We start from the raw sequence: 24,861 nt of genomic DNA, 5'->3' as shown, positions 1-24,861 counted from the left end.
GGCCACCTCGTGCGCAGCGTTCTGCTTTAGATGTCGCGAGATCCTACTATAACGTCAGCGTTTCCCCAAAATATAATTACAAATTGAAATGAAATTTACAATTTCATCAATCAATCAATTTCACATCAGTCAAGGAATATTATTATACATTATTAAAACCTTTCACACCAAGTATCACCTCAAAAAATACTGAGCAATCTCTCCCTCCCTCCCTCTCTCTCTCAAAATCATTTTAATATTATAAATTCGTTTCTTGTGTAATATTCTATTATCTTTTCTATTGAGATAGTGAATTTTGTATTTACAGACAGACACACATACATACACACACGTATATATATATATACTATATATATATATATATACACACACACACACACATACACTAGGGGTTGTATACCAAAAGTCCTCTGAAATCAGCAAATTTCACTGCCATTCACCCCGATCTTAAAAAAATATTTAAAAAAAGAAAATCCTGTAGTTATTCCAGAACCAGTCCAGTCAAGGGGGTCACGAGACCATCCCAGGACTCTGAATAAAGCACTTTCATAAAAATATGATGTAGCATTTCAAAATAAAGGTCCTCTGAAACCAGCATATTTGAAAACCAGCATGCCGGAGTTAAAAACACACACACACATATATATATATATATATATATATATATATATATATATATATATATACACACACACACACACACACACACACACACACACACACACACACACACTTGGGCAAACAAGTATTTAGTCAGCCACCAATTGTGCAAGTTTTCCCACTTAAAAAGATTAGAGAGGCCTGTAATTTTCATCATACCTGTCACCTATGAGAGACAAAATGAGAAAATAAATCCAGAAAACATCTGATTTTTAAAGAATTTATTAGCAAATTATGGTGGAAAATAAGTATTTGGTCAATAACAAAAGTTAATGTCCATTCTTTATGTACCCTTTGTTGGCAATGACAGAGGTCAAACGTTTTCTGTAAGTCTTCACACACAAATGTTGGTATTTTGGCCCATCAATGATGTTTTGGGGCTGTCGCTGGACAACACGGACTTTCAACTCCCTCCAAAGATTTTCAATGGGGTTGAGATCTGGAGACTGGCTAGGCCACTCCGGGACGTTTAAATGCTTCTTACGAAGCCACTCCTTCGTTGGCCGGGCGGTGTGTTTGGGATCATTGTCATGCTGAAAGAACCAGCCACACTTCATTTTCAAGCCCTTGCTGATGGAAGGAGGTTTTCGCTCAAAATCTCACAATACATGACCCCGTTCGTTCTTTCCTTTACACGGAGCAGTCGTCCTGGTCCCTTTGCAGAAAAACAGCCCCAAAGCATGATGTTTCCACCCCATGCTTCACAGTAGGTATGGTGTTCTTTGGATGCAACTCAGCAATCTTTGCCCTCCAAACACAACAAGTTGAGTTTTTACCAAAAAGTTATATTTTGGTTTCAACTGACCATATGAGATTCTCCCAATCCTCCTCTGGATCATCCAAATGCTCTCGAGCAAACTTCAGACGGGCCTGGACATGGGCTGGCTTAAGCAGGGGGACATGTCTGGCACTGCAGGATTTCAGTCCCTGACGGCGTAGTGTGTTACTGATGGTAGCCTTTGTTACTTTGGTCCCAGCTCTCTCCAGGTCAGTCACTATGTCCCGCCGTGTGGTTCTGGGATTTTTGCTCACCGTTCTTGTGATCATTTGACCCCACAGGGTGAGATCTTGTGTGGAATCCCAGATCGAGGGATATTATCAGTGGTCTTGTATGTCTTCCATTTTCTAATAATTGCTCCCACAGTTTATTTCTTCACACCAAGCTTCTTACCTATTGCAGATTCCGTCTTCCCAGCCTGGTGCAGGTCTACAATTTTGTTTCTGGTGTCCATTGAAAGCTCTTTGGTTTTGGCCATAGTGGAGCCTGGAGTGTGACTGTTTGATGTTGGAGACAGGTGTCTTTTATACTGATAGAGAGTTCAAACAGGTGCCATTAATACAGGTAACGATTGGAGGACAGAGGAGCCTCTTAAAGAAGAAGTTAGAGGTCTGTGAGAGCCAGAATTCTTGCTTATTTGTAGGTGACCAAATACTTATTTTCTACCATAATTTGGTAATAAATTCTTTAAAACTCAAACTGTGATTTTCTGGATATTTTTTCTCATTTTCTCTCATAGGTGAGGTATACCTATGATGAAAATTACAGGCCCCTTTCATCTTTTTAAGTGGGAGAACTTGCACAATTGGTGGCTGACTAAATACCCTTTTGCCCCCACTGTGTGTGTGTGAGAGTATATATATATATATGTATATATTAATTCCCAAAAAGACTCATGGCTATAGCTATCTTCGGGCGGGAGGCGGGGTACACCCTGAACCGGTCGCCAGCCAATTGCAGGGCACATGGAAATAAACAACCAGTCGCACTCACATTCATACCTACAGGCAATTTTAGAGTCTTCAATCAACCTACCACGCATGTTTTGGGGATGTGGGAGGAAACCGGAGTGCCCCGAGAAAATCCATCCAGGCACGGGGTGAACATGCAAACTCCACACAGGTGGGGCCGGGATATGAACCCCGGTCCCCAGAACTGTGAGGCAGATGTGCTAACCAGTCGTCCCCTGGCCGGCCTGATTCATAATACTGTTGAAATAATTTTTGGTTACAAATTTTAAACTGCTCATATGATTTGCAACAAGATAATAATGAATAAATGTGAATATTTATAAAATTACTTGTAATTATTTGCACCAAAACAATGGGGACATTTTTGAATAACTGTTATTTATGGGGCGGCACGGTGGCCGACTGGTTAGAGCGTCAGCCTCACAGTTCTGAGGTGCGGGGTTCAATCCCCGTCCCCGCCTGTGTGGAGTTTGCATGTTCTCCCCGTGCCCGCGTGGGTTTTCTCCGGGCACTCCGGTTTCCTCCCACATCCCAAAAACATGCATGAATTGGAGACTCTAAATTGCCCATAGGCACGACTGTGAGTGTGAATGGTTGTTAGTTTCTATGTGCCCTGCGATTGGCTGGGAACCAGTTCAGGGTGTACCCCGCCTCCTGCCCGATGACAGCTGGGATAGGCTCCAGCACGCCCGCGACCCTAGTGAGGAGAAGCGGCTAAGAAAATGGATGGATGGATGTTATTTATGGATTTGTAAGCCACAAATATTGTGGTCCGGCCCGCTTGAGATCTAATTACGCTAAATGTGGCCCACGAACTAAAATGGGTTTGACACCCCTGTAATCTACACCTTCATTAGAGTCCAGCTGTGTTTGATTATACTGATTGGACTTGATAAGGAAAGCCACACACCTGTCTATATAAGACCTTACAGCTCACAGTGCATGTCAGAGCAAATGAGAATCATGAGATCAAAGGAACTGCCTGAAGAGCTCAGAGACAGAATTGTGGCAAGGCACAGATCTGGCCAAGGTGACAACAAGATTTATGCTGCATTTAAGGTTCCTAAGAGCACAGTGGCCTCCATAATCCTTAAATGGAAGCCGTTTGGGATGACCAGAACCCTTCCTAGAGCTGGCCGTCCAGCCAAACTGAGCAATTGGGGTAAGAATAGCCTTGGTGAGAGAGGGAGAGAAGAACCCAAAGATCACGGTGGCTGAGCTCCAGAGATGCAGTCGGGAGATGGGAGAAAGTTCTCGAAAATCAACCATCACTTGTAGCCCTCCACCAGTCGGGGCTTTACGGCAGAGTGGCCCAACGGAAGCCTCTCCTCAGTGCAAAACACATGAAAGCCCGCATGGAGTTTGCTAAAAAAAACACCTGAAGAACTAATATGGTGAGAAATAAGATTATCTGGTCTGATGAGACCAAGATAGAAGTTTTTGGCCTTAATTCTAAGCGGTATGTGTGGAGAAGACCAGGCACTGTTCATCACCTGTCCAATAAAGTTTTAACAGCGAAGTATGGTGGTGGCAGCATCATGCTGTGGGGGTGTTTTTCAGCTGCAGGGACAGGACGACTGGTTGCAATCGATGGAAAGATCAATGCGGCCAAGTACAGGGATATCCTGGACGAAAATCTTCTCCAGAGTGCTAAGGACCTAAGATTGGGCCGAAGGTTCACCTTCCAACAAGACAATGACCCTAACCACACAGCTAAAATAACGACGGAGTGGCTTCAGAACAACTGTGTGACTGTTCTTGAATGGCCCAGCTAGAGCCCTGACTTAAACCCAATTGAGCATCTAAACGGCTGTCCACAAACGTTCAACATCCAACCTGACAGAACTGGAAAGGATCTGCAAAGATGAATGGCAGAGGATCCCAAAATCCAGGTGTGAAATATTTGTTGCATCATTCCCAAAAAGACTCATAGGTGTATTAGCTCAAAATGGCGCTGCTTCTACTAAATACTGAGCAAAGGGTCTGAATTCTTATGGCTGTGTGATATTTCAGTATTTCTTTTTTAATAAATCTGCAAAAATTGTAACAATTCCGTTTTTTTTCTGTCAATACGGGGTGCTGTGTGTACATTAATGAAATGAACTTAAATGATTTTATCAAATGGCTGCAATATAACAGAATGAAACATTTAAGGGGGTCTGAATACTTTCCGTACCCACTGTGTGTGTGTGTACACATATTCACACAGTACCGTAACAAAGTACTTGCACTACTTTTCTTTACTACCCACCACTGAAGACAATTGCCGACTTGAGAACAGTTTATTAACAACACCACCTACCATGTCATGTGTACTTTAACATTGAGTACTATCTACACGTGATTCTACTGTACAATACAAAGATGGGATCAAGTCATGTGCAAGTCACTGCTTTGTCTTGGGCAAGTCAAGTCCCAAGTCAAATCACCTTATAATGCAGTCTTACCCGCACTATCGAGTCTTTATAAAAATGTCAATAAGGTTAAATAATGATATTATTGGACTATTGAGCTCACCTGTTTGTATGTACACCACCTCATGTCTCAAGTCCTGAGTCTTCAACTCCCCAAGTCCAAGTGAAGTCTCAAAACCTTTTCCTTTTTGTCAAGTCACAACTAAGTCATAAAATTGACTCTAGTCAACGCAATGGTAGTTTGGTTTTCTGGCCATGGAACAGAGGACCATTTCTACACCCTCAACAGGGTCCCAGAAAAGTGCACAGGCAGGCGCTACCCAACGTGGCGCCCTAGGTAAGATTTTATATGAAGTCCCCTCAATCATTGATTTACATTCAGTTGCCAAAGAAATCGAATAGCATTGTTTTTAACCATTGTCTTAAATTTAGAAGTCACTCAAGTCAATGCACACAATTAACAAATTAGAAATACAAAAAAAATATACAAAAAGGAAAAAAAATATTTAAAAAACTCCTTGAGCTGTCACCTTATCGTGGTGAGTGGTTTGTGTGTCCCAATGATCCTAGGAGCTAAGTTGTCTGGGGCTTTATGCCCCTGGCAGGGTCACCCATGGCAAACAGGTGCTAGGTGAGGGACCAGACAAAGCACATCTCCAAAAACCTCTATGAAGATGAAAAATTCAGGAAGACGTTTTCCCTTGCCCGGACCCGGGTCACCGCGGCCCCTCTCTGGAGCCAGGCCTGGAGGTGGGGCTCGAAGGCGAGCGCCTGCACCCGGAAGGGTAACGTGGTTCCCCCTTCCCATGGGCTCACCACCTGTGGGAGGGGCCATAAGGGTCGGGTGAGCTGGCCGGTGGCCAAAGGCGGGACCTTGGCGATCCGATCCCTAGCTACAGAAGCTGGCTCTCGGGACATGGAATGTCACCTCTCTGGCAGGGAAGGAGGTCCGAGCTGGTGTGCGAAGTCTAGAAGTTACGACTAGATAAAGTCAGGTTCGCCTCCACACACAGCTTGGGCTCTGGTACCAGTCCTCTTGAGAGGGGTTACACTCCCTTCCACTCTGGAGTTGGCCACGGTGAGAGGCGCCGAGGTGGTGTGGGTATACTTATTGGCCACCGGCTTGGCGCCTGTACATTGGGGTTCACCTCGGTGGACGAGAGGGTAGCCTCCCTCCGCCTTCGGGTGGGGTAACGGGTCCTGCCTGTTGTTTGTGCCGATGCACGGTGTACAAAGTTATTTGTTGTTACATCTTTAAATTCGCCCCTCCCTCATTGGTACTTATCAGCTGGGGGGTTGGACTCATTTGGTATTGTCATTTGTAGTAATATTAATGGAGCATTGCTTTACATTTTAATCTATGTTAGCTTATCAATTTTAAGCTTTAACCCTAATACAGTGGTGCCTTGAGAAAAGTTTAAAACATCATTCCCAAATGAAAAGAATGGAAATGCCATTATCTGTGAGAGCCTCCCACCTAAAAATGTGCAGTTTTTTGTCAATATTAACACGTTACACTATATAAAACTATACTTCATAAAAACATACAGTAATGACATAATTAAATAGAAATGCAAGTCTGGGCTTCCCTGCTTAAAGCTTCTGCCTCCGTGACCCAACTCCGGTTAAGTGGAAGAGAACGGACGGGCGGACGGACGGAAGGGTGGATAAAAAAAAAAAAAAAAAGTTTGTCGTCACACTTTCATCTTCAATACACATTGTGCTGCTCATTCTTGTATGTGCACCTTGGCGATCTGGGGGCAGTATAAGACAGATATACGGATATACTGTACTGGAGAATTAGCTCCTCTCTTGAATAGGGAGACTCCATACCTAGAATTTTAGAAATGAAGAAGCATGTTTGATTAAAGGTACAACATCTTCAATAAACAAGAACAGTCCAGTTGCCGTGATTCAACCTTTACGGATTACCATGATCTTGATGACTGAGAATCTATGCAGACATACAACTTCTCTCCTGGCTTCTCAATGCGGCAATAATAATCAGGAGCGCCGAATTGGGTGGGGTGCCAGGGCCCTGAGCAAAGCAACCCAAACCCCCAGACGCAAAAATAATTTGCCTGTGTCTTGGGATCATGGGGCATATTTCGGGTTTAAACAATAAGACAGTTCTAAATGTTTGTAGGGGGTCTCGACTATTTGCCACTGGTCTTGTTCCCTAACCCCCAAGAATAGTGAGGGTCAACTGTACACTATCGTACGTCATCTTCCCGACTGCTGCTAAGGATGTTACTCGTCCTCATCCCGCTTCCCGTCTTCTGCCTCTTCGGCATCCCTCTCCTCATCATCGTCATAGTGGTCATGATCGTCCGAGTAGTGACAGCTTCCGTCGGAATGATGCCGCTTGCCGTCCTCGCTGCGATCACGTGAATCTTTGTCACTCTGGTCCTCATCCTCTCTCCCCACCTCCTGGTCTTGGTCATCCAGGAAGACCTTGCAGTAGTGGACAGGCTCCAGGGCGTCGGCGTCCTCGGAATCCGAAGGCTCGCTGGCCAACAAGAGAAGAATGAGCAGACGTCCACATACTGTATCTTCGTCAAAAGGCTGAGTGAGGGATTCATTTTATCCATTCATTTGAATTAATTGGCCAGAATGACTTATTTATTTTTAAATCAACCTTTTCTTCATCTTTACATACACTACCGGTCAAAAGATGGTCAGTTTCTCATTCAATAGCATGAGAAAGCGTGTCCAAACCCTCGACTGGTAGTGTACATGTTTTGACAAAAGGGACATTTTGATGGCCAAATGGCCCAGCCCTACTTAATCTACCCAATGCCTGGTGAACATTTACCATGTGCCATCAGTGTGTGTCCGTGCCGCCGCCGCCTTCCTGCTGAGGAAGTCCTCGTTCAGGTGCACTCCGTGCAGCTTATCAGCAAAACGCTTCTGTGCCGCCCGCTTAGCATTCTTCTGTTGTTTCGGCAGAGCACATGTTCAGAATCGGAATAAATATAATAAAGAAGACTGGTGCCTTGAGATACAAGTTTAATTTGTTCCGTAACCGTGCTCGTAACTCATAACACATATCTTTTCCCACCGAAATGAATGGAAGTGCCGTTAATCGGCTCCAAAATTCTTGTAATGTTTTATTGAGAAAACTAGCACGCTATAATATCATATATTATAAAAACATGACAAGTGACAAATACATGGTAAAGAATTAAACAGTTTTTGTCACTCTTTTTGCTTTAGTGAAATGTGCTGTTCCTATCGCCTTGGCCACCTCGGAGCAGTATAAGACAAACATTCAGAAACACATGGAGACAGTGATAACTAAATTCCGTAATCCACAGTAATATAGGTGGTTCTTTATAGAAGAAAAATGCCTGTGAACATTGCTATATTGTCTGTCTACATGTGTTGCTCCACTGTTTGCGTTCAAATATCAGTTGCTGAAATGTTTATAACACCACGACTCTTGATGCAACGCCATTTGTTTTCCATTATGTGTTCGCATTAAGCGAGCAGGGATATTCTTCAAGCAAACCTGTTTGCTTGTTTTAAATACACAATATGTAATTCTCTTGTAGATTTAGTTTGACAGTAAACTACAACTGGGAGTGGCAATAAAAAGCTTGAAGCCTCTTTTGAAGAACTATTTGTCAAAATGCTGCTTGCTGTGAAGTGAGTTGAGTCACTGGCACCATATAGCGCTCTTATCTCAAGTTTGCTTACGAGTCAAAGCAAAAAAACTAATCGTCCAAACAACGGCTCATATCTCGAAAAACTCAAGAAGTCAGGCAACTCACATCTCAAGGCACCACTGTACATCTGGTGGCGTAACCCCAAACACAAATTTTTGTCATCGTTTTCAGTACAGGCCAACGGTAGTCAGTATCCCCTTGTCTCTTGTTTAAAAACACTGTGAATCGGTCTATGGCTATATTAAAACCGTTGCGTGTTATGTCGTGTACCTGTGCAACCTGCTCCAGCAGCAGAGGCCTTCCTTTCACACGCTCCTCAATCTCCTTGATTTCCTGCTGATATTCCTTCCTGCGCTGGCGGTCTTGTTTCCTGAACAAGGGGATAAGAAGCACACGGTAGTCCTTTTCACACTGACACTCAAAGTCTGCTTTTCCCCACAGTTTCTGTTCTGAGTCAAAGGTTCCGATAAGAAATGAGGGGTTCGAGTCCACCTGCGAGTTTCCTGGCTTCTGAGGTACCAGAACCAGGATGGCAGCTAGGTGTAAGTTGAGAGCAGCAACATGGAAAATGGTATAGTTTAACACCTGAAGCTGACGACATGATGCGGCAAGCCATGTCAGCTGTGTCAAAGTTGCCCTTTTCCCAAAACTGGGGGTTTAAATCAATTTCTTGGCTTCTGAAGCGTTGAAACAATAGTAGTGGTGGGCAAGTGATGCCTTCTGAAACACTGAGGCTTTCCTAACAATTGTGCTGAAAAAGCTTCAAAGCTTCAAGGCTTCGGTGATGGTGACATCTGGTGGACAACCTATAGCAACCTCTAAAGAGTACGACTGAAGCAATGGCACTGTTTCGCGTGACAGCAATAAAAGTTCAGAAAAGTCTGTATGTGTTTTGTTCCTTCATACCAAATAATGATTATATCGTCATTACAATAAAATATGCAGATGCTCTCACCCATACTCTTAAAACACATTGCAGATTAATCCAAAGAATTAATGCAAATTCTATTAAATGTTAAATGTGGTTAAATGTCGGTTAAGGGTTTATTTAAAGCTTAGAGCTTTATTTAAAAACTGTACTAAAAGTCCCTAACAGGATTAGAGATCCTTCCTACTTTGCAAATGATCATGGTGTGTGAATTTTGTTTTTGTGTGTGTGTATGTGTAGGAAAACCTTTAAAGATAATGGTTTGTCATTTGGGGACTTGCATGGTTGACTTGCCAAAATACTCTCACTCTCCAAATCTCTATCTCCTCACAACTCCATTTTGAAGCATAATGTTGCATCCTATACAACTAGCATGGCGCCAAACCACTCAGATCTGTCAAACCTGTCAAGCTGTCATTGGCTCAGAATGCGTTGAAACGGCATGAGCCAATGAAAAGCTTCGAAACATTTTTGAAGGAATGAAGCGCGAAGCGAAACAGCGATGACGTTCGAAGCTTCAAACGTCACCGGTCACGTGACACTGGTGTTTTGATACAAGTTCCGACACAGCGTTTCGAATCACTTCGCTTCAGGAAGAGTGACACAAGCTCCAAAGCTTCGGTATCATTTGCCCATCACTAAACAATAGTAGAAAACAATATATGGGGTTAGTGTCATCCAGTGACGGTGTCGTCAATGAGGTGGGGGGTTGGGCTTGGAGGAGGGCGAAAGTTTGTCACAGTTCAAATCTGTTACAAAAACAATGGGTGGGAAATCTTTACATTTGCTTTACATTTATTTTTGGGGGTGGGGTGTTGCTGATGAAAACATTTCACCATTCAAAGCCTGTCCAAACACTATCTGATTGGCAACTTTACATTAGTCAACCCATTCATTTGTCGGCCCCATCAGAGTCCTGCACCGTGCAGTCGCACACTTCGCACATGCCAATTTCCGCCACTGGTGTCATCTAAGTATCTGGTTGCGGGACGCCGCATCAGATGTGTGCGTCAAAGTTGCCTTTTCATCGCTCCGAATGATGGCTGGGTGGGTTATGGGAAAGTTTTGAAGCTTACCTAAAATATTCCTAAATTCTGAGGCGTTGAAACACTTGTCGATGATGTTATCTAATTATCTGATTGCGGGAAGCTGCATCAACTGTGTTAAAACTAGCGGCCAACCGATATGGATATTTTTTAGGCCAATTGCGATATTTGGAAGAATAAAAATCCAGTAACGGATTAATGAGCTGATTAAGTTTTAAAAATCTATAATGAATAAAACAACTTTCTTTTTTGGTCCCTTAACACTTACAACAATAAAGATATAAATTACAGGCAGAACATTGGACTGTTTTACAATACTTTGTCCTTTAGTATTTAACTTGGCAACAGAGAAAAATCTGCAAAAATTAGCCAGAGTCAACCTGCACATTGCCTTGCGCCTGAGGTGTGGAGACAATTGTTGACAACAATACCTGGCGCTGATGTCATCTAAATATGTCATAACAGGAAGCCACATCAGCTGCCACAAAGTTGCCCGTTTCCCACAACTGGGAGTTAAAGTCACCTTGCAAATTGCCTTTTTTTTTCTGGCGCATCTCACCTGAATTCTTGGAGTTTGTGGCCGTGTGTGTGGGTGAGCGCCAGGTGCGGATCATTGGCGGTAGCCCGCTTTTGCACCAGCTTCTGCAGCTTTTTCTCACGCTCCTTCTGCCTCTCAGTCCAGCGTGCCTCTTCCTGCTCAGCCCTCCTCCTGCGCTCCAGAGCCTGCCTGCCCGCACAGTCACAAAGTCAAATCGGAACCTGCTTTTTTCACCGCCAAAATATTTCTAACTTAGTATATATCTGGAAAGTATTGACAGTCCTTCACTTTTTCCACATTTTATTATTACAGCCTTCTTCCAAAATGGATTAAATTCATTTTTTTCCCTCCAAATTGTACACACAATACCCAATAATGCCAATGTGAACAAAGTTGGCCACTCTGCCGCCACTGCATCAACATAGGCTGTGAATACTTAGTTATTTCTTAATTTTTATTTTCAATACATTTTCTAAGTTACAATATGAAAAATAACGTGTTGTAGCTATAATTTTGAGAAAAATATTCCATTTTGAAATAAGGTTGTAACAACGATTCTTTTAACTCATTCACTGCCAGCCTTCCCCATTAACATGGATATTTGATTTCAAAAGCCGTCAATGGCAGTGATTAATTATAACTGCACCTTGAGTTTGAAATATAATATACAGTGCTGTGACAAAGTATTGACCCCCTTCTCAAAATCATATTTTCCGTCCTAGTTTCCTCACTTCAGTGGTTAAGATCATCAAACAAATGTAAATATCAGACAAATATAACCCTAGTGAATTTAAAATGCTGTTTTTAAATGGTGATTTCATTTATTAAGGCAAAGTTACCTGGCTCTGTGTGAAAAAATTAATTACTTCCCTTGTTAGATTGTGAATAAGTGTGGCTAATCACAATCTGGTTAACTTTCACTGATCACACCCAAGCCTGATTACCTCCAGACCTGTTCAATCAAGAAATCTGTCCTAACAAAATCAAGTCGGATAAAAGATTTAAAAAAGCTTCAACAAAGTCACACAATCCGAAGAAATTTCAGAACAGTAGAGAAATAAAGTAATCATCATCTATCAGTCTAGAAAGGGTTACAAAAGCCATTTCTAAAGTTTTAGGATTCCAGCAAACCATAGGGAGAGCCATTATCCTCACATGGAGAAAACATGGAACAGTGGTGAACATTCCCAGGAGTGGCCGGCCTACAAAGATTACCCAAAGGAACTCAGGTCAACTTCTAAAGAACTTAAGACCTCATTTGCCTTAGTTAAGGTCAGTGTTCATAACACAACAATAAGGAAGAGAGAGGAAGTGAAAACCACTGCTGACCAAAAAGAACATAAAGGCTCGTCTTTGCAAAAAAACAACAACAACAAAAAAGAAAACATCTGAATGATTCCCAAGACTTTTGGGAGAATATTATATGGACTGATGAGACGAAAGTTGAGCTTTTTGGACTGTGTGTCTCTCGTTACATCTGGCGTGAGTGTAGCACAGCATTTCAGAAAAAGAACATCCTACCAACAGTCCAATATGGTGGTGGTAGTGTTATGGTCTTGGGCTGGCTTGCTCCTTCAGAGCCTGGACAACTTGCTGTGCTTGATGGAACGATGAATTCTGCTCTTTAACAGAAAATCCTGAAGGAGAATGTTCAACCATCAGTTTGTGACCTCAGGCTGAAGCGCACTTGGGTTCTGCAGCAGGATAATGATTCAAAGCACACCAGCAAGTCAACTTCTGAATGGCTTAAAAAAACAAAAGGAAGGTTTTGGAGTGGCCTAGTCAAATGCCAGACTTGAATCTGATTGAAATCCAGTAGAATTACCTTAAAAAGACCGTTCATGCTCGAAAACCCTTCATTTCTGCTGTATTCAAACAATTCTGCAAGAAAGAGGTGGGCCAAAATCTCCACAGAGATATGAAAGACTAATTGGCAGTTATAGAAAACGCTTGTTTTCAGTTGTTGCTGCTGAGGAGGTGCTGATTCTCATTCCAGCCGCTTCACACTAGGCTGCAAACTGCTCCATTGAGAGTTGGAGAACCACATCATCTGCAAAAAGCAGAGAGGCATTACTGAGGCCACCAAACCGGACCCCCTCTACGCCTCGGTTGCGCCTTGAAATTCTGTCCATAAAAGTTATGAACAGAATCGGTGACAAAGGGCAGCCTTGGCGGAGTCCAACCCTCACCGGAAACAAGTCCGACTTACTGCCAGATATGCGGACCAAACTCTGAATCTCATCCACCCCCGGGGCCTTGCCACCGAGGCAGCTTTTGAACCACCTCTGTGACCTCAACCCCAGAAATAGGAGAGCCCGCCTCAGAGAACCCAGACTCTGCTTGCTCAGGTGAAGGCGTGTCGGTGGAATTGAGGAGGTCTTCGAAGTATTCTCCCCACCGGCTCACAACGTCCCGAGTCGAGGTCAGCAGCGCCCCATCCCCACTATACACAGTGTTGATGATGCACTGCTTCCCCCTCCTGAGATGCCGGATGGTGGACCAGAATTTCCTCGAAGCCGTCCGGAAGTCTTTCTTCTTGGCCTCACCAAACTCCTCCCATACCCGAGTTTTTACTTCAGCGACCACCAAAGCTGCATTCCGCTTGGCCAGCCGGTACCCATCAGCTGCCTCAGGAGTCCCACAGGCCAAAAAGGCCCGATAGGACTCCTTCTTCAGCTTGACAGCATCCCTCACCGTTGGGTGTCCACCAACGGGTGCAGGGATTGCCACACCGACCACCTAACGTCCACAGCTCCGGTCGGCCGCCTCAGCAATGGAGGTGCGGAACATGGTCCACTCGGATTCAATATTCTACGTTTGGACCTGCCAGGTCGGGCCGGCATCTTGCCCCACCATCGAAGCCAACTCAACAAGGTGGTGATTAGTTGACAGCTCCGCCCCTCTCTTCACCCGAGTGTCCAAGACATGCGGCCGCAACTCCGATGACACGACCACAAAATCGATCATCGAACTGTGACGTAGGGTGTTCTGGTTCCAAGTGCACGTAGGGACAACCTTATGCTTGAACATGGTGTTCGTTATGGACAATCCGTGATGAGCGCAGATGTCCAATAACAATAACACCGCCCAGCTCACACTGCACCTGACCCCTATTCCCCCTCCCACAGGTGGTGAGCCCATGGGAAGGGGGTCCCACTTTACCCTTTCGGGCTGTGCCCGGCTGGGCCCAATGGGTGCAGGCTCGGCCACCAGGCGCTCGCCTTCGAGCCCCACCTCCAGGCCCTTAATAAATGAAATCGGCATTTAAAAACAGCATTTTAAGTTCACTTGTGTTACAGTTCTCAGATATTTATTTGTTTGATGATCTTAAACAAAGTGGGTAAAATATGCAAAAATATTTGATTTTGAGAAGGGGGCCAATACTTTTTCATGGCACTGTAATATATGGATTACCGTAATTTATCATGTATAATGCGCATCCATGTATAATACACACCCCCAAAGTTGCCCTCAAAATTCTGGAAAACCCTTTTACCTATGTATAATGCATTTTTACAATGCATGATTTTACTTCTACCCATATGATCAAAACATGAAATATCTGTATTTTTTTTAATTTTCTTTAGAGAATTCTGAAGGTAAGCACTTTATTTGAACACATAATATCCATCCATCCATTTTCTGAGCCGCTTATCCTCACTAGGGTGACGGGAGTACTGGAGCCTATCCCAGCTATCTTCGGGCAGGAGGCGGGGTACACCCTGAACTGGTTGCCAGCCAATCGCAGGCATAAACACATAAACAAACAACCATTCGCACTCACATTCACACCTACGGGCAATTTAGAGTCTTCAATCAACCTACCATGCATGTTTTTGGAATGTGGGAGGAAACCGGAGTGCCCGGAGAATACCCACGCAGGCACGGGGAGAACATGCAAAATCCACACAGGCGGGGCCGGGGATTGAACCCCGGTCCTCAGAACTGTGAGGCTGACGCTCTAACCAGTCGTCCGCCGTGCCGCTTTGAACATTTAATACTTTTTTAAAATTTACTGCGGGAACTCCACACTGCATGCATACTCGACTCGACTCTTTTGGGATTAAGGACTATAGAAATAAACTTAACTTGACTATGCAGCTCGGTCTGTCACTATCGAATATCTCTAGCATCAATTATTCTATCGATCTTTCCATCAATTAGTCCAATAATTGGGTAAACATTTATTTTGCATTAGTTTATTGTAAAATATGTTTTTCCCCGATTTACAAACTTCTATGTCAATCAAATTTTACTTACAGGATGAGCATCTTTGAGGGAGCTACACAGGCTTCTGCAGGGGCAGGGGTGGTGGTGGGGTGGGGTGGGGTGGGGTTGGGTCTCTTGGGAGGAGAGTCACTCTGGAGGTCGCTAAGGAGGCTGTGGTCTATGAGGAGGAGGAGGAGGAGGAGGATGAGGAGGAGGAGTCACGGTACCTCACGGCCTCATGTCGTTTCTTGGATGCGTCCGTGTCCTTGGCGGGCAGTAGCTCCATGCTCCCCGAGAGGGACGAGCAGAGGCTGGAGTTTGCTGTGCGCGAGCTCTTGAAGTACGGCCAGCGAAGCGTCCGCGGGATGCTCTGCTCCTTCTCCACCTCGGCCAGGATGCGCTCGCGGTGGGACGGGATCTGGGCCGTCCTCAGCCGGAAGGGCTCGCATGCCGTAGTGGGCTTCACCTCTTTGGTCCTCTCCACGAGCTTCTGGAAGCGTTTGAAGCTGGCGTCAAAGTCGGGCACATCCTTGTTGATGTGCGGCCGGTGAGTGAAGGTCTGGGGGTGGTCTTTGCTCTTCTTGCTCTCCGCCAGTCTTTTAGTGAGCGTGCTCGGAGGTGCAGCGGCGCTGTAGAGCATCTCCTGGGCTCTCATCTGCTTCTTGATGGATCGGTAGAGCTGCTCTTCCTTCCTCAGCTCCCCCGTCGCTGCCGCGTACACCGACCTGGGCACCGGCTTGGCCTTGAAGGGCTTCACCCGCTCTTGCTGGCCAGGGTGCTGAGGCTGCTGCTGGCGCTGCTCCTTCTTCAGACGCTCCCTCTCCAGGAAGCTGAAGGGCTTGGAGAGAGTCCCCAGCAAGGTTATTATACAATAGAATAAAACAAAAACAAAATGTCAACGGAAATAGAAAAAAAAAAAAAGAAACAAACAAACGAAAACATGATAACTTACTAAAACTGCATCAGGGATCTCATTTGATGTGCGTCCCGCATCTGAGATGCACACAAATTAGCAGGGACATATAAAGTTTGATCAATCTGTGTTTTAGGATGCAGTACTCCATCGAGGTGCTGGAAATCCGGCGTATTAATTTTATATGCACCCTAATTTCTGAATGTTGGGGCAAAAAAATATATATATCAGAGGGTGCATTCAGGTGCCCAGTCATTTGAGGAAGAAAAAAACATTTCCGCGACTTGAAAGCACACACATGAAACCCATCGTGGTCTCTAAACCAATCAGAGATATTGAAGGGCAGGGACCCCACGTCTGATTGGCCGTGTGTGTGTGCGTGCGTGCGTGTGTTTGAAATGCAGGCGCTCGCTTACACGAAGCTAAGTTTTCCGACGGAGAGCCGGTAGCTGCAGTTAGACAATTGAGAGGCATAAATGGAATTAGTTCCAAAGCTTAAAGCCACCGGGACGATTTGGGAACATTTTGGATGAAGTCGCAACAAAGACAACACAACTTAGAACCTCAAAGTGACTAAATACATCTTAAACACAACCATCCCACCAAGCATAACCGGGACCCTAGTGAGGATAAGCGGTGTAGAAAATGTATATTTTCTTTATTTTTCTTCATTACAATGTCAATGAATTAAAAGTGAATTGTTTTTAAAAAGGATGTACTTGCATTAGTATGCAAAAAAAAAAATAGAGTAATAACTGTAATAAAAATCTATAAGTTGCAGGGACTCATTGTTCCCAGGTTGGGACTCATTGTTTCCGTCACATGTGCATTCCGGGACTCCCGTAGTCTCAAGTGTAAAAATGATCTGTGCTGCATTGTCTGTTTACAAACCTAGTTAAAAGTACAGTGGTAACTTGACTTATGAGTGCCCTAGATACTTTTCAAGTATACTTTTCAAGTATCTAGGGCAACGGCTCTTAACTTTTTCAAGTTAAGAGCCGTTGCTTGTTTTATTTGTCTTTTTTGCTCTGTTTTGATTAACACAGCAAATAGCTGAGTTTTTTTTTGTGCAAATAATGGAGCATAGGTTGGCCCAAAAATTCGCATTTAGGTGAATTTTCCAATGAATAAATTAATTTCCAGAACCGAGGTGTGACTTTCAAACTAAATAAAAATCCTCAACTATTGAAACCTTGGTCTTGAGGTGGCGTTCTTCCCGCACATTCCGCCGTCGTTCCTGGCGTCGCTCCCGTAGGTCATTGTAAAGCGGCAGGTGGACGTGCGCCGGCACGGGGCTCGCGCGGAACTTGTTGTGGCACTCGGACATCTCCTCCAGCTGTCGTCTCAACTCGGCGTTCTCCAGCTCCACCTCCGACCGCGTCTTGATGCCGCGCCGCCGGCGCTCAGCCTCACGCAGTGTCATCTGGAAGGGCTTGGGGACCGTCGCCCTGGGAATGCTCGCCCCCTGGTGACCGCTCCTTCGCCGAGGCCGAAAGCCGCTGTGGTCGCCCGGCAACGATGTGGACAGGTGGCGTGTTCGGGGCGAAAGCTTGAAGTCGGTCCACATGTTCTTGATGAATTCTTTGGGGGAGAACAGCAGCCCTTTCTCCACATCAGACCCGGAGGCGTCGTCTGCATCGTCTTCATCCGACGACGCAGGCATGCCGGGACTTCTCCGGAGCTCCGCAGCCGAGTGCGACTTCCTTAGATGTAGTGACTCACCGCCGCTGCTGTTGACACATACAAATATAGACAGTATAAGAGATAGATGGAGAAATACAACATTACTGGATGTAGTTACAAAATGTATGTATACCTGATGCAGTGTCCGATAAAAGGATGCACTCATTATGTGCTGTTGACATCATTTTCAAACCTCACTGACATGGTTCTAGTTAATATATAGGACAGGCTAATAATCAATAATGTTTTGTGTCAGGAAAGCATATTGCACATGGATGGTGTTTTTTGTTTATGAAAAAAATGAAAAAGAGAACTAATTTGGCAGGATTATTTTCGAGGAAAAAAATAATACTAAAGAAAAAAGCTTGTACAAAAGTTATTTTTAACACAAACAATATTTTTGTAAAAAAAGGAATACATGAGAAATGTATCAAAAACAAAAAAACATTCTTTCAGAAAATAAACTATTTCTTTGAGAAAATACATTTTTGGGAAAAAAATAATTCAAAAAACTACCTTTTTGAGAAAAAAACAGAAAAAACTACTGTAGTTTTTTTTTAAAAAAACTTCTGAGAAAAACTGTTCAAGAAAAAAAAAACTTTCTGATAAAATGTCGTACAGTTACTTTATCCATCCATCCATCCATCCATTCTCTTCACCATTATCCTCACGAGGGTCACGGCAGTTAGTTTATACGAATTCCCCAAAAATTTTAAATATATGATTTTTAAGTAAAAAAGTGTTGTGTTTTTTAAGAAAAATAGTAATAATTTCTTTGAGAACAATTCACAATCTTACAAAACAAAGTTGTACTTTTCAAAATTTCATAATATTAGAGAATATATTGATTTTTTTTCGGGGAAAAGTTTATTTTTTTATCAAAATGTTTTAACCTTAAAGAGAATTTGAACAATTGAACATTTTGAGGAAAAACAGTTTTTAAAAAGTTTTAATAAGACAAGGATAGTTGCACATTTTAAGTCCTATTTTTAAATTTTTTTTTATATGTATGTAATATATGTGTTTTAATTTTAGGACAATACAATTTTAGGACAAACGTTTTATGAAAAATATTTAAAGGGAAAAGTTTTTTTTTGTTTTAAATATGAAAATGTTTGATATTTTGAAGTGGTATTTTTTATTTTATTTAAAAAAAAAGGTAGTTTCAAAAGAATCCAAAAAAATACAAAAGATGCTACATTCCAAGATGGAATTTGAAATTGAATGAGAATTCCCCCCCCCCCCCCCCCCCCCCCCCCGCAGGTAGCTTTATCTCTCGCGACATGCAGTATCCAATTCCAAACTAACACTCCTGTCGTACAACTCAGATCTATGCAATATTACCCTTTTTTTGTATTTGTATTATTCCTGTTTGCCGAGAGCAGAGAAAATGTTGTCACGATGACAAGTAATGCCTGACCCATGTTGGTGGCATGGCGTGTTGTTGGCGTGAAGCTGCAGTTTGTGGTGGTACATGCTCTCCAGCTCCGCCATCGTGCGCAGGTGCGCCTTCTTCAGCTCCTCCAGCTTGCTGTAGTATTCCTCGTTGGAGAAGAAGATGTTGCGCAGGTTCACGCGGTCGCCGCCTGCCGCTCTCCAGTCCTTCGCTGTTGGTGTGGCCCTTTTGTTGCACGCCTCCTCGTACGCCGCCTGGAGGGAGAAAAAAATGAACTTTTACACTGTCCTCAACTCGCAAATCAGCTCAGTGAGCTGAAGAGTCCTTTTCACCCAAGCCAATAGAGGGATCTCGTTTGATGTGCTTCCCCCCGTCTGAGATGCACAAAAATGAGCAGGAATGCATCAAACATGATCAATCTGCGTCCACAAACGCACAGCATTGTTTACCCACGTATGTGTGTGTATTGCTGAAGTGCTTCAGCAAATCATTATCCACTAAAAGTTCGTCTCCTGTCTTGGTGCTAGCCAGTAGCCAATCAGAGGCAGAGTAGGTCGAGTTATCTTTTCATTAAGACAACGGAGACTTTTTTCTGGACTCGATAAATTGTCATTGTTGCGGTAACACCCGGCATGCCTGCTCACGAAAGCAGCCTGGCATAGATGCAAACAAGTGGGACACTTTGGGGAAAGTCAACTATTTTAGAGATTATTATTTTGTATTTTTTTTTTCCATTTACGGCACAACATTTTCAAGAGCAACGGATACCACAAAAATAATGCACAAACAGTATGAAAGACCGAGTCAAAACTGCAATAAAAATTTGCAATATGGCGAGACCAGAAAGCAAGAACCGTGACATAGCGGAGGATTCTGTATACTGTATCTGTATTCCGTGACGATAATGATAAAGTCCAGGGACTCATTGTTGCCATTACATGTGCATCCCAGAACCCACACAGTCCGTAGGTGTGCATGTGACTGTGAATGACTGTTAGTCTACATGTGCCCTGCGATTGGCTGGCGACCAGTCCAGGGTGCACCCCGCCTCTCGCCCAGAGTCAGCTGGGATAGGCCCCAGCATACCTGCGACCCTAGTGAGGATAAGCGGTACGGAAAATGGATGGACGGATAATGACAATAATAATTCAGAAATATTAATATACTTTATACACATCCATATTCCTCTTTACACTAATGCAATAATACAAATGAATATCAGTCACAGCAGTATGTTAGATTTTTATGATAAGAAATGAAAAAAGATCAACTACTACAAACAAAAGCAACCATAAAAACACCTATTTAAGACCGATATTATATACACATAAATATACACATGTATGTGTGGGTGTGTTCCGTGTTTATGTGTGGGGATGGGATGTGTGGATTCTTCAATATTTCATGCAATTTTAATTGTCTGGGTTTTTTTTTTGTATTAATCTCCGTGAAGCGCTCTGTGTTGCATTTTAGGTGCTATATAAATAAATTGGATTTGATTTGATATATACAGTATTTATTGATAGGACTTCCACCTCATATTTCCTACAGGTCATTTGTTTGTACTGTATTTCTTTTTCAACAGGTTGATGCTTGAACATTGTTTCAGCCCCACACTCGGCGTGTTCCATAGTCTCCCTCCATTGTTTGATATGCAGATTTATTTATTTATTTTTTTAATGTGGTTCTGCATTTTTGGACGATAAAATGTGTCATATCTCTACATTTATACTCCCCCTCTCTTTTTTAAAGCATTTTCTGACAGAGTGATCGCTCGTAATGTAAACAAATTGTAAGCTGGGTCACATTCGTTTTTATCATTGACAGTTGCCAACTTCTTTTTACGCTTATGTAATAGTTAAGAATGTTCAAATTGGACTTTGGAGGTTCCGCTGTCGTTTTGGGTTCAGCCATCTTCAAAGATCACAACATACTGGATAATTGTTCACGTTTTTATCTCCATCGTCTGTCAGCATACAATGGTACAATGCAGTTTAAGCCTATTAGGGCTCCATATGGAGGGAGGCCCACCGGGGGCGGCTTAACAGGGCGGCGGCGGCGTGCCAGGCAGGGCGGATGAGGGATTACCATTATGTGACCAGAACGCTGTCTAATCTAGGCCACAAATAGACAGCAAGACAGTGTTCCCATCCGCTCGGCACACAAGCGCCCACTGACCGTAAAAGACCAAATTTTGCCTGACACAAACCACTCAAATATTCCATTAAAAATAAAATTCAATTCAAATCAATAAAAACAGTCAAATATAAAAAAAATTATAATAATGTCAAATATTCCATTAAAAATGTCATATATTCAGTAAACTAATGTTAAATATTCAATTTTAAAAAATCTGTCAAATATGAAATAAACTAATATGGAATATCCAGTAAACTAAGGTCAACTATTCCATAAACAAATGTCATATATCCAGTAAACTAATGTTAAATAATAAATATAAAAAGGACAAATTTTCAATTAACTAAGATCAAATATTCAATTAACAAATGTCAAAAATTCAATAACTTAATGTTGAATATTCAATGGAATAATCAGTCAAATATTCAATAACTAAAATGCTGTCAACATCATACAATTTAAAAACTCACGTCCTGAATAATATAGTTTATATTTTTACCGGGTGATTGAAAAGTAACTACCTATTTTTAAGTACTTGTAATTTATTTCTTAACTATAATTCTTACAAGAAATGAACGAGAAGAAAGTAAGTGTATTGCATGGAGTTTTATTTCAAATTGGATATGGGCGCCAAGCATTAGCCACCAGTTTCTCAAGCCGCCTGGGAACCGCATTAACTGATTTCACAAGGAACTCTTGTGGGATGGCAGACATAATTTCTCGTATTCGCCCTTCAAATTCTTCCAAAGTCGTTGGTTTAGTAAAATCAACTTGCTCCTTTAATCATGGAACATACACAAAAAAATTGACAAAAATATTACAACATATGAATAAATTATTAGTATTTTAAAATAGGGAGTTACTTTTCAATCACCCGATAGATGAGTGAGTTGAGTTTTTTGAAATAAATAAATTAATTAATGTATATATTTTGAATTAAAATACTATTTTAATCAAGTATTCCAAAGCATTGGAACCTCAAGGTCAATTCCTTTGGTTTTGTTGTGTACTGAAGACATTTGGGTTTTAGATTAAAAGATGAACACGAGACAAAAGTTCAGAATTCCAGTTTTTAATTTCATGGTATTTCCCTCTAGGTGTGTTAAACAACTCAGGAGAGAGCCCCTTTTGTTTGAAGTCACCCACTTTTCAAGTGACCAAAAATATAAAACATATTTGATCTTTACCTGGTGCTGTCATTTTGGTCTTTATTAGAGCTCTATTAAGTTCAGTTTTTGTAAAAGGCTTATTTCATATATTTTATTAGTGTCTTCTTCTTTCTGCAACAATTCTCCGTATGCTATTCTTGTTAACTACCTTCCCTTTTTTGCCTTCCTCAATTATATTTCGGTGACGATGAATTTTAACAAATTTTCAACGAGTATCTCTGCTTTCTCCTCTTCTTTTAATATTACTTCGCGTTTCTTTTAACACTGGATATCCATATTTTCATGCCATTGATTCTTTTAATAACTTTCCACATTTTAGCAATATTAGTTTCCATTTATAGTTCTCCTTGGCACTGCTTGTCGACATTTGTATTCAATTACTTTCTCAAAACTATGATTTCTTTTTCATTCTTTAAACGCTTTATTCTACTTTTTTTTTTACATTCACAAAAACCTCAATGGTCACCTCCTACCGTTGCTGTCTTAATAACATCCCATTCACACAAACCAGCCGACTCATCTGATACGACTGTGAGGTCAATTGCTGTTTCTGATCCTGTCGTCATATCCTCGTTCCTCCCCCATCATTCAAACACAGTTTTTTTTTTCCAGTTTATTTTAATCATCATTATTGCCATCCCATAATAAACTTATTTGTTCATTATCCTTATTAAATTGAAGAATTACCTTCAGATCTTCCTCGCCCATCCTCCTTCTCACCACTGCTCTATCTTCATACGAACTATTTTTCTCTAAGCTTCTTTTAGTATTTTGACCACCTCCCTTAATTGTTTCCCCTTCTACCACTAACCTTACTCCCTTTTTCTACTTCCATATCATCATCACTATCCTCTTCTACTTCCCCCTGGCATCCCGATGCAGTCACAAACCAGTTTATGCCACACCGCCAGTCGGGTCTGCTTCGATGTTCCGATCTGTACGTTTTCCTTTGCTTGTAACGTCTCTGTGATCAATATTTCTCGCCATCCTCCATCTCGCCTTGACCATGAGCTCCACGTCTCACACTGCCCAGCAATCAAGGAAGTGCTGTCCGTTAGACCATTTCAACGGTGTGTGTGTGTGTGTGTGTGTGTGTGTGTTTTACTGCTTTTACGCCTGCACTCGGGATTCTGAAGGCCTTGGACAGATGATAATTGCATGGCAACACATAAAAGCTGAAATCTGATTGGAACCCCAAGAAATTCTTTTTTTTTACTTAGTACAGTACTTTACATAAATAGAAGCTGGGCAGCCAAGGCTGCACGCTATGAAATTAAGACAAAAGAATGTTGGAAATGAATTCATTATAATAAATAGTAAGCATAATTAATTAAGAATTGAATTAAGTAGTTGTAGTCAGTGCTTTGGATAGATAGTGTTTAGGCTAGCAGATAAGGCTCTGGGGGCCCTCAGTGCACACCGCTGACTACCGATGTGTAAACTAACAGCAACGACTCAAATTTGTATACATTTAATTGTCAATGAAGAAAAAAAAAAGTGTCGTCCTGTTGACTTGCGCCCAAGTTGGTGTGTTTACCTGGTCCTCCTTATCCTGGTAGTCGTCCCGGTTGTCGGCGTACGTCGTGGCCGAGTAGGGCGTTTCTTTGTCCCGCTCGTAGGAGGCCAGCGGCACCCTGGTGTGCGGGTCCACCGGCCGCTTCAGACACGACGTCACCAGCACGTTATTGCGGTGCGCGTTGGCCATGAAGACGCTAAACAATTGTTTTACTGTTGTCCAAAAATGTAAAAAATAAATAAATAAATAAATTTTAAAAAGCACACTGACAAAAGTGTTTAATTACCTGAAATAAAAAAAGAACAAATAGTTGGAGAGCTTTGATCCTGTTACGCGTGACAGCAGCCACCTGGCGCTTAAACAGGAAGCACTGGTTGCCTAGCAACGAAAACGGCCCGTTGTCAAGGAAGTGACGGTGCGAGAAATCCGTGTCGCATAAAGCCAAGGGGTCTACAAATATTTACAAAGTTAAAAACGGCACAACTGTGGTGTCCTTTTAAAATAATTTACTTTTTTTCCCCCAAAATGTTGAATGAAACATGAAATAAAAATATTTTAGGGCAGTGCAGTGGAATAGCAGTTAGCACGTGTAGTCCATAGTTTGTCGAGAAGAGCCCTTCAATTGAATCTTTCATTAAATACGAAATCAAATATTCCAAAAAAATCTAATATTCTCATTCAAGGAATCCAATATTCTTTGTACATGTTTAAACAATACAATTTGGGAATGTTGAGTACTGATAGTGGACTTATTTCAAGGTATCAGGTAAGCGTGAAGGCTGCCAATACCATCCAATGATAGTAACGACCCAAAAATTCTGATAAAGTCTTCC

At 42.4% G+C, this 24,861-nt stretch overlaps 1 protein-coding gene across 4 annotated transcripts; it reads right to left on the bottom strand.

Annotated features, from left to right (window-relative positions):
• Nucleotides 1-3,575: 3,575 nt before the first annotated feature.
• fam161a (FAM161 centrosomal protein A) lies at nucleotides 3,576-24,384 on the bottom strand. 4 transcript variants are annotated; one of them, XM_061680609.1, is made up of 8 exons: nucleotides 24,050-24,384; nucleotides 19,229-19,458; nucleotides 17,309-17,855; nucleotides 15,440-16,050; nucleotides 11,025-11,192; nucleotides 8,762-8,861; nucleotides 7,639-7,757; nucleotides 3,576-7,332 (listed from the first exon to the last, which is right to left on the bottom strand). In XM_061680609.1, exons 1-8 carry the CDS (start codon nucleotides 24,215-24,217, stop codon nucleotides 7,074-7,076), a joined length of 2,202 nt encoding a protein of 733 aa, XP_061536593.1. In that variant the 5' UTR covers nucleotides 24,218-24,384; the 3' UTR covers nucleotides 3,576-7,073. The 4 variants fall into 4 exon arrangements, with proteins under 4 accessions (XP_061536593.1, XP_061536594.1, XP_061536596.1 ...); XM_061680610.1 differs by having other exon boundaries at nucleotides 17,318-17,855; XM_061680612.1 differs by lacking the exon at nucleotides 24,050-24,384 and adding an exon at nucleotides 23,200-23,532.
• Nucleotides 24,385-24,861: the final 477 nt, after the last annotated feature.

This window comes from Phycodurus eques, chromosome 6 (assembly GCF_024500275.1).
Source record: "Phycodurus eques isolate BA_2022a chromosome 6, UOR_Pequ_1.1, whole genome shotgun sequence".
NCBI lineage: Eukaryota > Metazoa > Chordata > Actinopteri > Syngnathiformes > Syngnathidae > Phycodurus > Phycodurus eques.
This window is presented reverse-complemented; position numbering and strand designations above follow the sequence as displayed.